The 11,563-nt window shown below is 39.8% G+C and overlaps 1 protein-coding gene across 1 annotated transcript; it reads right to left on the bottom strand.

Annotated features, from left to right (window-relative positions):
- Positions 1-4,844: 4,844 nt before the first annotated feature.
- On the bottom strand, positions 4,845-11,439 carry MZT1 (mitotic spindle organizing protein 1). The gene is made up of 3 exons (XM_069802584.1): positions 11,307-11,439; positions 7,549-7,694; positions 4,845-5,972 (listed from the first exon to the last, which is right to left on the bottom strand). Exons 1-3 carry the CDS (start codon positions 11,353-11,355, stop codon positions 5,949-5,951), a joined length of 219 nt encoding a protein of 72 aa, XP_069658685.1. The 5' UTR covers positions 11,356-11,439; the 3' UTR covers positions 4,845-5,948.
- Between the last annotated feature and the right edge of the window lie 124 nt (positions 11,440-11,563).

Here is an 11,563-nt window from a genome sequence, read left to right as displayed (position 1 = left end):
ATTGCCTGTTCAGATAATTAATAGTTGTGTTGTTTGGGGTTTTTTTATCAGGTAACATTTAAATGTCCCAGAAACCAGGCTTCCATTTATCTTACTGACAGAAACATCACTGATATTCATCCTAAATATTCCTAATTTTCTTCACGTTACTTTTACTTAGAGCTGTTTTATACTGCCCTTCATGGATGCTGCAGTCAGAAGGAACTGCTACAGCCAGCGTGCCTGACACCCTGCAGAGAGGTATTGTAGACTTTTCCCCCAAAACTGGGTTAAAACGTGTCTTTTAGAAGTATTCTTAATTTCATTTTAACAACATCAAGCAGTAGCCCATTTGCCATTTCCCTAGTATGCCATGCCAAAGTTTGCTTACCTTCACACCTGGGAAGTTGCACCTTAATTTTAAGGTATGATTTGTCTAACATCAGCTACTGGATCTGGTATGTTTTCTCTGTCAGGTTAAAGAGATGCAGCCACAAGACTTCCTCCTATGTTCAAGGACATACCCATGGTCTTTATGTCTCTCCTCAACTTCTCTTTGAGAACCTGCACACTCCTGAATTCTTTCAGACCTCATCAGGCTTGTTCTCCAGTCCCGAAACAGTTTTACGGCTTTCGTTTAAATTATCCTTGTGTCTCTACAACTTTCTTAAACGATGAGCCTGGAAGCAGTAACCAGAAAGCACTATGGTTTTACTTCACCATTTCTACTTGATAAACCTATTTTCTGTATCTACAATTTCACAAAATCATCACAGTAAAGTAGCTGCATATGATGCTTCAAAAATCCTTCTCAATTTACCATTTTTCAAGAACTGACATTTTGGTTTTTACATATTTAAAGGTTGGGTTTTTTTTCAAATCTCACTCCCAAGGTAACAAGACAGCAAAAGAGGTAACAACACAGCACATTTGTGTTTTTACTGAATGATGCCAATGGTGTGTTTTAACTGAAAGTTGTCCTGCATAAATTGAAGTGTACTATGTCATCATCTCACATGTAAACCCATAAATAACAAAAAAACTAGCCTACTGACATTTTTACCAAACCATGTTCAAATGGAACTCAGTATACTATTTTTTGTCTTTCATTCTTTGCTGATAAAAATCCCAAGTTCACTGGTTCACTGTTTGCTAGGTTGATGCTAGGTGACCGGTCTTCAAGTCTCTGTTACCACCCTTGCTCTTTTAAAGGTTGAAATTACTTTGGCACACCTTTCATTCTTTGGAATTCTGTTTTCCAAACTTTAATTAAATGTAATGGTTCAATGTAAATGTATGGTTCAGAGTTGTATGTCCACTACTAAAGACATACCTAAGTCCTTAGCTCAGATAATGCATAGTGATGTAAAGCCCTACCGTTCAGCATTACTTCTCTTTAAAGCAGGTTGTCTACAGCCATACTACATAGCATTTTGTCATGGGTCACTGCTGATTCTTCGGTTATTGTATTTTTTTGTGCATTTTCTTTTAATTTAAAGTATATTCAAATAATGAGGGCTGCAGGGTTTCTATAGCATGAAACTACAAGGATGCAAAAGTAGACAGGAGTGCTTGAAGGTGAAAAGTGTTGAGGAAGAATGGAAGGACCCAACCTGGTACAGCCTGCTGAAAGCAGTCCCTGAAGTAAAGTGTGCCCACAACAGCATTCAAGTTCATCTCAGAGGGAACTAGTTGATTGAATCAAAAAGCGAGTCTAAGATTGAACCAGTATTTCCACAGCTGGCAACTAGCACATGGGAAAGAACATTAGCTGACAAATATACATGTGCTTTTCATGGATACAGATCTATTAGGTCAAGTGTCTTGGCCTGATCATCATCCAGCTTTTTTTTTTTTTAAAACAGATTTTTTTGGTTAACAATTTCATAAGAAACAAAAACTCCCTAATGTTAAGATGGAGACTTCAGGATCATGTGTTTGTCATCTTTTCTAATACTCTAAAATCTCCTGTAAAGTTATTTTCTGACTCAAGTTTATATTTCTAAAATGTATACAGTTACAAATGTCAGGGATCCCAATAGTTAACTAGAATGCCACGCTCTCTGCAGGACTGGATTCATGATTGTGCTTAAGTTCTCACAGCTGTGCTATATGCGACACCAAACATACAGTTTCTTTCTTACACTAAGTGGTAGGCAGGACTGCATTTTATTCACAATCACTGAAAAGAAGTGAGAATAACAGTCAGTTCCTGCCACAGGTCACCAGTGGCACTCTGCAGAGTCTTTGCTAGGTTATGTGCTGCTTGACCTATTCATAATTAATCTCAAAGAGGGGACAAAGCAACAAAATTTGCCAATGATAAAGTTAGTGAGGGTAGTAAGACTACTGGTAAACTGTGAAGAACTACAGAAAGACACATAAGACTGATTAGGAAACAGAATGGCAGATGCAATTCAGCATAGATAAATAAAAAGTGATACACATGGAGATAAACAACTGTAGTTTCACATATGAAACAACAGGCTCTGAGCTTATCACTACCACTCAAGAATGAGATGCTGCAGTTAAGGTAAATAATACCATGAAAACAGCTCAGTGCTCAGTTCAAATTAAAAAAAGCAAGTCAAGTATTAGGAATTACTAGGGAAGGAATAAAGAACAAAAAAGTAAACAAACAAGCCAGTACTTAACTACATGTCTAATGCTGCATGCAGTTTTGGTTCCCCTCTCAGAAAATAACATATGAGACCCAGAAAAGTTTCAAAGAACAATAAATACAGAAGCTATTCCATGCCTTTGGTCAGCCAAGGAATATCTTAACTAATGCATTTCAATTTAGAAATTTAAAGGTGAATATTATATATCTGAAGAACCATGACTGGCACAAGCATGGTAGGTAAAAGTTTACTGTGCAGGGAACATTAAATTAAGCTAGTAAAAATCAGGTTCAAAATAAACAAGAAGTGGCAGTTCTTTATGCAACAGACATCAATTGATAAAGGCTGCTGTTATTCAGGAAGCGTATATAGTCCAAGGGAAACTGGACAAGTACTGGAAAAAGCAGCATTGGGGATTACTAAATAGATAAACCATATGATGTTCAGGAAAGCCTGGAATAGAAGACACATGGAAGCTAGGAGAACACAGAAGGAAAAGAACCAAATGTGCTTGCATTGTTCTTATCCTTCCTCAGGCAGCTGCTTTTGACTACAAAAGAGGCTATTGTGTTAGAAAAACCTTTGGTCAGGACCTGTACAGCTATTCCTATGTTTATCTTTTCAAGAGTTCCAAGAGCATGTAAGTAAGGAACACGGAGGAAAAGCACAGGCTGTTTGCTTTGCTTCTTACAGTTAAATCTTGTAGAAGGTGGTGTGTGTTACAAACGAAGCCAAGGCTTCTCAGCCATTAACGCCAAGTCTGAGCGCTCACATTCACATAGTAGGGATGCTAATAAAGTGACAGACTTATTTTACAGCACAGAAACATTTCCAGTTTGAAACTTCCTACTAGAGGGATTTTCTTTTTTTCTTACCAGGAGGAAGAAAAAATATTTCTTGTATTTGTTCTGGATGGTACCCCAAATCAAAAGCAATCAAGAGTTCTGTTAGACCAATTCCTAAGCACATTTGTTCCACACAGTATTTTGAAAGAAACTTTGCCAAGTACACTGAGGAAAAGTATACAGACTTTCTAGGTAACCACAGATCGGCCAGTTTTAAGAAACATGTCCTCCTTGCTTTCAGCCCAGATATGTTAAACATTCAACCTTAAGGTTTGCATTTCATTTTGTAAATATGAACTATTAAGTATAACCAATGTTACCATTTAGATCCATGTAATAATGAAAACAATGCATTTTTAGTGTTACATACGTCAAATTGGGGTTTTGAATGTCAAAAAACATGCCCTGCTTCTATAATTCTGCATGACAAATGGTCTACCAGCAAATGTCTAAGTGCATAAAACCAGTAAGCTTATTGGTGGTAAAATGGTAGGTGGAACTTACTGGACAGATCAAGAATTACATATAAGTTGTTCTCTTATTGCATTTGAAAGCTTGTTTTAAGCATTTCAAGGACATAGAATCAAAACTGAAATCAAGCTAACAAGTTAGAAAAAACCCTGCAAATATATAAATGCAAAGTAATCAATAGAGTGACATTCAAGGGAAGTCATCAGAATTCCTGTATTGCCCAAAGATCTGGCAATGGAGGAAAAGGAAAAGCACCAGCAGAAACAAGCACTCTAATAAGATTTCACAATTACTTTAGGCATATTTGCTAGCTTACCAAAAACTTTCAGAGTTTAAGTTTCACAGCTGAGAACTCACAGACTTAGATGTGACTCCTGAAAACAGCAAGAATGCTCCCCAGTCTTTTCTCATTTCTGACATGTAGCACTCAGTCTAGATAAAATTAAGTAAAAGAGCTAACTGTCAATTTGTATTGTTCTGACCTGGTGTTTTCACCATGTTTTACTGACTTTTCAGATTTCCTAGGATGAATTCCATTGCTGATATCTTTTCATACTAGGGATACCTTAATGTTTTCAAAAAACATTATACACAGCATTCAAAAGTTATAAATCTGAAGTTACAACACCAATGTACAAAGGATTTTAAGTGTTTATGAGTGCACAAAATGATACCACTTAAAAGTCCCCCAAGCTTGGTTATCCAGAAGTTTTCACAGCATCCTCCTGGAATGATTTTTTGGCCAGGCTAACTGGAAATAATGGTAAGTGATTCCGTGCAATATAACCATTTTTCATATTCTCTCTGCCAGCAATATGAAGTATTTAGCCTCCTTTATTGCTTTTTGTAGAGCTATGACCTACAGTGCATATGATGTAAACTCTTAAAGTAGAAAGAACTTTTTTTTTTTCTCTGCACAAATATAATGTTTGGCTTAACTAAGATTCCAGGTTTATTTCCAAATGTGCTCCACCCTATTAACCTTGGAGGTTACTTTAGGTCCCATTAACACTACACCTTGAAACCATTCTAACAAAAAATTGAAAAAGCTTAAAGAGCAGCAGATTAAGAGTACACAAGAAACCATTTTCTTATGAAGTAGAATTCCTGGATGCAAGGGTATTTACTGGAAAGTAACACGATAAACAGTTTACTGTATATACAATAAACACTTGTTTTGGCATCAGTGAAGACTCCTAGTGCTGAATGAGAAGACATTCCTATACCAAATGACTTTTTAAGACTCATTGATTCCCATCAACCAAACACGATGCTTCTCATAAGCTTTGACTATGAAGCAACAATATAGCCTTAATATTTTTAGGTCTAGTAGTCAGAACAAATGTAACAAACATAGCATCTGAACTCTGTAAAATATTCCATGCAATCTACAATTTAAATTTACATACATTTCTGCATGGATAACTGAAGTTCCTTTGTAACCCAAATTAAAAACACTTTTTCCAGCAATTTGAATCAAAAGGACCATTCATTACCTTCCCTATCAAAAGTGCTTTATTTCTTACTTTCAGACTGAGACTTAAGTCACTACCCTTACTCTAATTAAAATAAAATCAGGATGGGCTTCATGCCTATCTGGTCCATAAGGCAAAACTAAAATTGTACATGTACTTTTTCATCAAAGCAAGAGATAAAACCCAATATATATTCACACTTCTAAAAGATGCGTTAACAAGCTATACTCATTATAACAATACTCATTGCTACACACTAGTTAGGTTCAGCAAGTGTGCAGTATCTCACATGGTTTAAAAAATACTGGATGCCAAAGAAAAGCAACTGCACTATATTCACAAATAGTTCACAAAAATACCAAGTAATGAGATTATGGGTGAACTTATCGTATTAAAATTTTTTTCAAAGCTATTCTATACATCATCCTTTTCAAGAAGATTACAGAAATATTCTGAAACCTTTGCACACACACTTATTTCACTTTTTTCTGAATAGTGGCAATATTCAAAGCCTCTGTTAACTTGGCATTCTTCTCACACAGAAATCTTCTCCCATGTCAGCCTGTCATATTTTCAGCAGCCTAGAAACAGAAAAAAATTTATTGCAAGTCAAAGGTAGACACCATGTAGATTAAATTTAATCTTTTCCTGTAAATACTTTATTTTACCTAGAGAACTTAAAAGTCTAAAAATAAGCTACTAAGGAAAATTTTAAGATGTGTAGTGTTGTTCTTCAATCAATACTTTTTTTTTTAAATAATGCTGTCAACTGCCATTAGCCTTTAACATGGCCATTTCTGTTTGCTTGTGTTAAACTGTGTATCCTGTATCTGAGCAGCTTGTACCCTGTGCATTTTACCCTAACGCTTTCAAGAAGTGCTCAAACGCAGGAATTTTTTTTCCTTTGGGAGTTTACTTCTTTATACAATTTATAGTAATTATGACTCCCACTCCTACAGATAAATTATTAACACAAAACTTAGAGAAATGACACTATCATAACTGCATAAATGACACTGCCAATTATTCGATCAAGATAATCAGGAAGTATATTTATTACTGAATAACTCAACCCAGCCAACAAGGTACAGTTGTTAAGAGGCTGACCCTGACAGATTTTAATCCAGTTATGGGACAAACAGGCAAAGGATAGCAAAGGGAATGATAAACCAGTAAAAGCAAAGGAAGAAGTAAACCAGCCCTCAATTACTTATATACACATAGTTAAACAGATATGTATGCACACATTTAAGCATGTACACACATATAAAATATGTGTGAACATGAGTATAGAAACAATTTAAGTTAAAAATGAAGTAAAAATTTTGAAAACTGGTGAAAAATAGCCCCGAGTAGCATCCATCTAGAAAAAAATCTGTAAGTTAAATTTTCTAAGAATCAGAATGCAGTCTTCCAGAACAGAGGTAGGCAGGCCAGATATAGGTTTCCCCTCCACCTCCCCAGAAATAAACAAATATAAGATACAGTTCATGTTTACATAGACAGTGAAAAATGAAAATCCTTTAAAAGGCAAGTGAAGATTTTTCCTGAACCATAGTTACCCTCTCTACTAGCTAAACCGGTAAATACTAAATTATCAAAAGCCCTATATATACACACATCATGAAATCCCCTCTTGTTAGTCTTTGGAGATATTCAAAGCACAAGTTAATGTGGTAAAAGCAATATATGAAGATTACATTAGCAAACTGCATGTGCCCATTTACAAGTACTGCTGCATAGTATTAGGCCTGAGGTTGTAGAAATGAGGTGATGGCGTTAAAGGAGAAAGTAGCAATCTCTTTGTGATATGATGCAGGTAAGGGGGCAAATGGTGGCTACAAATGCCCAGAATAAAAAATCTGTGGGTTTTGGTGGTTGTTTCTTTTCCTTCAGAATAGTTAATCTAATTATTTCTGAAAAGATTTTTCCTTCAGAATAGTTAATCTAATTATTTCTGAAAAGATTTTATTCATACCATTTCTCACTTCATGTTCCATCTAGTTGTATTCATTGCCTCTTCTATGGAAGAGTTTAATTTCCTTGACTTAAAAATGAGTCACACGTTAAAGTACAATTTACAAATTGAAGTATAGCAAGCTGAACATGCCTGACACTTAAAAACAAATTTATAAGCTTTTTAAGCAAAAGCATTACCTTTAGAGCTTCTGTAGCCTTACGCAGTTCTTTAATAACAGATGATAAAGCTTCTGGGTTTATCCCCTGTTCACAAAGCCTCACACAAATAGACAACGTCTCCATATCCAAGCCAGTGTTTAATATTCTTGAAATCTCAAACAGAACTGCAACAGAAAAGATGAAAGCACTTTAGTCCCTATAGACTATGAAATTTCAACGATCGAAAAAGTTATTCATCAACATTTAATTTCTACAGTAGAGTCTGTGAACATGGCAGTTGTGGAAAGCTCTTGCAGTCTGAACCTCAACAACAGCATTCATGTTCAGCTTTCCAGCATAAGCTAGAAGCCACAGCTTCTAACATAAATACCATGCTTTTCCGGTTCAGCAGGCTTAATACTGGATAATGGGTTTTGAAAAATAAAAAAATAAGTGAAGAATTCAATAATTAACATGCTTGCTAATTACATAAAAGGTAGGCTATAAGAATAATCCATGCTTTTGAACTCCAGATACTGACAAAGTCATAGAATTATAGAATCGTTTAGGTTGGAAAAGACCATTAGGATCATCGAGTCCAACCATTAACCTAGCACTGCCAAGTCCAACGCTAAACCATGGCCCTAAGCACCACATCTACACATCTTTTAAATATCTCCAGGGATGGTGATTCAACCTCTTCCTGGGCAGCCTGCTCCAATGCTTGACAACCCTTTCGGTGAAGAAAGTTTTCCTAATATTCAATCTAAACCTCCCTTGGCGCAACTTGAGGCTGTTTCTCCCAAGTAACAAGTGACAGGACGAGAGGAAGAGACCAGCACCCACCTCACTGCAACCTCCTTTCAGGTAGCTGTAGAGAGCAATAAGGTCTCCCCTCAGCCTCCTTTTCTCCAGGCTAAACAGCCCCAGTTCCCTCAGCCACTCCTCATAAGACTTGTGCTCTACACCCTTCACCAGCTTCGTTGCCCTTCTCTGAACACGCTCCAGCACCTCAATGTCTTTCCTGTAGTGAGGAGCCCAAAACTGAACACAGTATTCAACCTCACCAGTGCCGAGTACAGGGGGACAATCACTTCTCTACTCCTGCTGGCCACACTGTTTCTGATACAGGCCAGGATGCTATTGGCCTTCTTGGCCACCTGGGCACACCGCTGGCTCATATTCAGCCGGCTGTCAACCAGCACCCCTAGGTCTTTTTCTGCCGGGCAGCTTTCCAGCCACTCTTCCCCACATCAGTAGCGCTGCATGGGGTTGTTGTTGTTACCCAAGTGCAGGAGCCAGCACCTGGCCTTGTTGAACCTCATACAATTGGCCTTGGCCCATTGATCCAGCCTGTCCAGATCCCTCTGTAGAGCCTTCCTACCCCCAAGCAGATCAACACTCCCACCCATCTTGGTGTCATCTGCAAACTCACTGAGGGTGCACTCGATCCCCTTGCCCAGATCATCGGTAAAGTTATTAAACAGAACTGGCCCCAAAACTGAGCCTTGGAGAACACCACTTGTGACCAGCTGCCAACTAGATTTAACTCCATTCACCACAACTCTTTGGGCTCAGCCATCCAGCCAGTTTTTCATCCAGTGAAAAGTACACCTGTCCGAGCCATGGGCAGCCAGTTTTTCCAGGCGAATGCTGGAGAGTGTCCTGCTAAAATGAACAGGAAGCACATTCTTAAAGCTTTTAGAGGGAACGTCAGGAGTTTTCTAGCCACCTCCTTCCACAACTAAACCTAACTTTAGGTCTAACGCTAACACTGGTTTAAGGATAAGCAATGCTATTCAATTTTTACATGACCCAAATCAAGAGCAGCGCCATGTCAGTATGGAACCTTTTGCAGAAGGAGATTCCAGTTAGCTTTGTGTAGAAATAAAGATCTCTCTCTCTCTCTCTCTCTTTCCCCTTCCAAACTTTCCCCGGAAGGCCCCTTTTCTTTGATTCTCATAAACAGTTTGTTATATATGTAACAGAACAACTCACTGAGATTTTATTTCTGGTGGCTACAGTAATCTCCACCCTGAGGTTAAACCTCTAGCAACACAGGTTGATTATGAACAGATGTTATTCACACTGTTTCTGTAATCAAACCTCCCCCAAACTAGAAGAAAGCAAAGTAGAAGGTCCTTCTTACCATGTAAAACCAGCATGACAAGTGACTACTGTCCACTTGAGAGCTATGAGAATATTCTACTTTGGTATACCAAAGACATACTGCAGCCAGATCAGGTGTATGTTTAAGTTAACAGAAATTTGTTTTCTTCTAAAAACACCTGACCTCAGAAGAGACTAAGAATGTCTATCCTAAATAAAATATACACATTGTTGCACAGGAAGCCTGGGCTCCTAAAACTGAAGGCTAGTACACTTTCCATAGCAGTTCCCAAAAGCCTTAGTTTGTCTTTAAATCCACATATCGTCCCTCCCATCTAAAACATTCATGCAGAAGTGGAGAGAAGGTAGATGTCCAGTACAGTTATGAGAACTTAGAATTGCTGTCCTTCCCAAACAAACCTCTGTCCATCTGCACAGAATGGTCTTAGCCTCTTGAAGCATCAGAGCAGCCATAATAATCCTGCTAGTCCTGCCTTGCCTCCAGCAGCAGGTCAGAGTGGGTAGATCAGTGGCTGAAAGACTAATTTTTACAACAGTCCAACTCATGAAGGTCTTTGCTAAGGAATCCTTACGTAACGGTAGCCGTAAATATAATGCAAGGGAAGATCATGAGAAAGTAACAAACACAAAGCAATACCCCCCTGAACACTCTCCGGAGCCTCTAGTCCCTCATTAGGGCACTTCCAGAGAAAGTCTTCATATTTAACAACCCTCAGTGGATTTCTGGGCAGCTTTCCACTCTGCCTGAAATCCACATAAGCTTATGGCATAGCCATTCCATGGAATTCCACAGTGTCACACTACACATTGCTAAGAAACACCTCCTGAACCTGCCAGCTTTGAATCCTCATAGTTAGGCTGGAAGAGAAAGGGAACACCCGCTCTTTACTCACCCTGCTTGCATTTCTCAAGGCTTCTAAATCTCTGAAATATTTCCCACTACTCCTAGTGCCACTTCGCTCGCATTCCCCATCCCATAACAGCGCCAGGTTTTTTTGTATCAGAAAGTACTCTAATTCTGTAACACTAACTGCCCTTCTCAAAACTTTTTCACTGCGTTTTTGGTTTTTTTGTTTGTTTGGTTGGTTGGGTTTTTTAAGTAATTTACTTCGGTTTTCTGACACGAGCTGTCTACAGGAACAAGATACTGGGGTTCAGATCGGTTCAGGCGCTGCCACTCACAGTGCCACAGGCTTGGGCCTTCCTCTCCCTTCCCTGCACTTTCTTCCCCCCAGTCTAAATCCAAGACGCAAACAGCCAGCTGACATTACCTCGCATTAGCCATCTCAAATAACGAGAAAGAACAGCAAACATATACATTCATAAACACTAAACCCCGACGTTACTCTAAATTACCTAACAGCTAACTAAAAAGCCCCAGAAGAGTCACGCGGGGTCCAAAGACACTCGCACCACGCGGACATCCGAAGCGCTTGGGACACCACGCGCAGCACGAAGCAAAACAGAAATCGCCCTGCGCCGAATCCTTCGGCAGCTGCAAACCGCGACCCTCCTCGCAGCAGAGCCGCCCGCGCCGACGCAGAGCCGCCTCACGGGCCGCGCAGCCCTGCGGAGAGGGCCGACGGCAGGAGCGCCTGCGGCGGGAGCCGCTCGGAGAGGCCGGCTCGGAGAGGCCGACCCGGGGCTGCCGCCCCCAGGCCACCCACCGTCCATCGTCTCCCGCACCGCGTTGAGGCTGGCAGCGTTGCTCGCCATGGCGACCCCGCGCCACCCCTAACTTCCCACCCGGAAGCGGAACGAGCTCCCCCCTCCTCCCCAACACCGTTCAAATACTCCCGCCCCCGCTCGCCCCACGTGACGCCCCAAACGGAACGCGCTCGCGTAGCCGCAGGAAGGCAGAGGGCGGGCTTTCTTTCGAATTTGTGTAGCGGCTCCCCTGGCGGTTGGCCCGTTCGAGAGCGGG

This window comes from Haliaeetus albicilla, chromosome 15 (genome assembly GCF_947461875.1).
Source record: "Haliaeetus albicilla chromosome 15, bHalAlb1.1, whole genome shotgun sequence".
Lineage (NCBI taxonomy): Eukaryota > Metazoa > Chordata > Aves > Accipitriformes > Accipitridae > Haliaeetus > Haliaeetus albicilla.
The sequence above is the reverse complement of the archived record's forward strand: the minus strand, read 5'-3'. Positions and strand labels throughout refer to the sequence as shown.

Excerpts from the sequence above, each read along its gene's own strand:
- MZT1 (XM_069802584.1), bottom strand. The coding sequence starts at position 11,355 with ATGGCGAGCAACGCTGCCAGCCTCAACGCGGTGCGGGAGACGATGGAC. Across the intron at positions 7,695-11,306 it reads GGTGCGGGAGACGATGGACG|TTCTGTTTGAGATTTCAAGA; the intron begins GTGGGTGGCCTG and ends TTTCTGTTGCAG. Across the intron at positions 5,973-7,548 it reads AGGCTACAGAAGCTCTAAAG|GCTGCTGAAAATATGACAGG; the intron begins GTAATGCTTTTG and ends TTCTGTTTCTAG.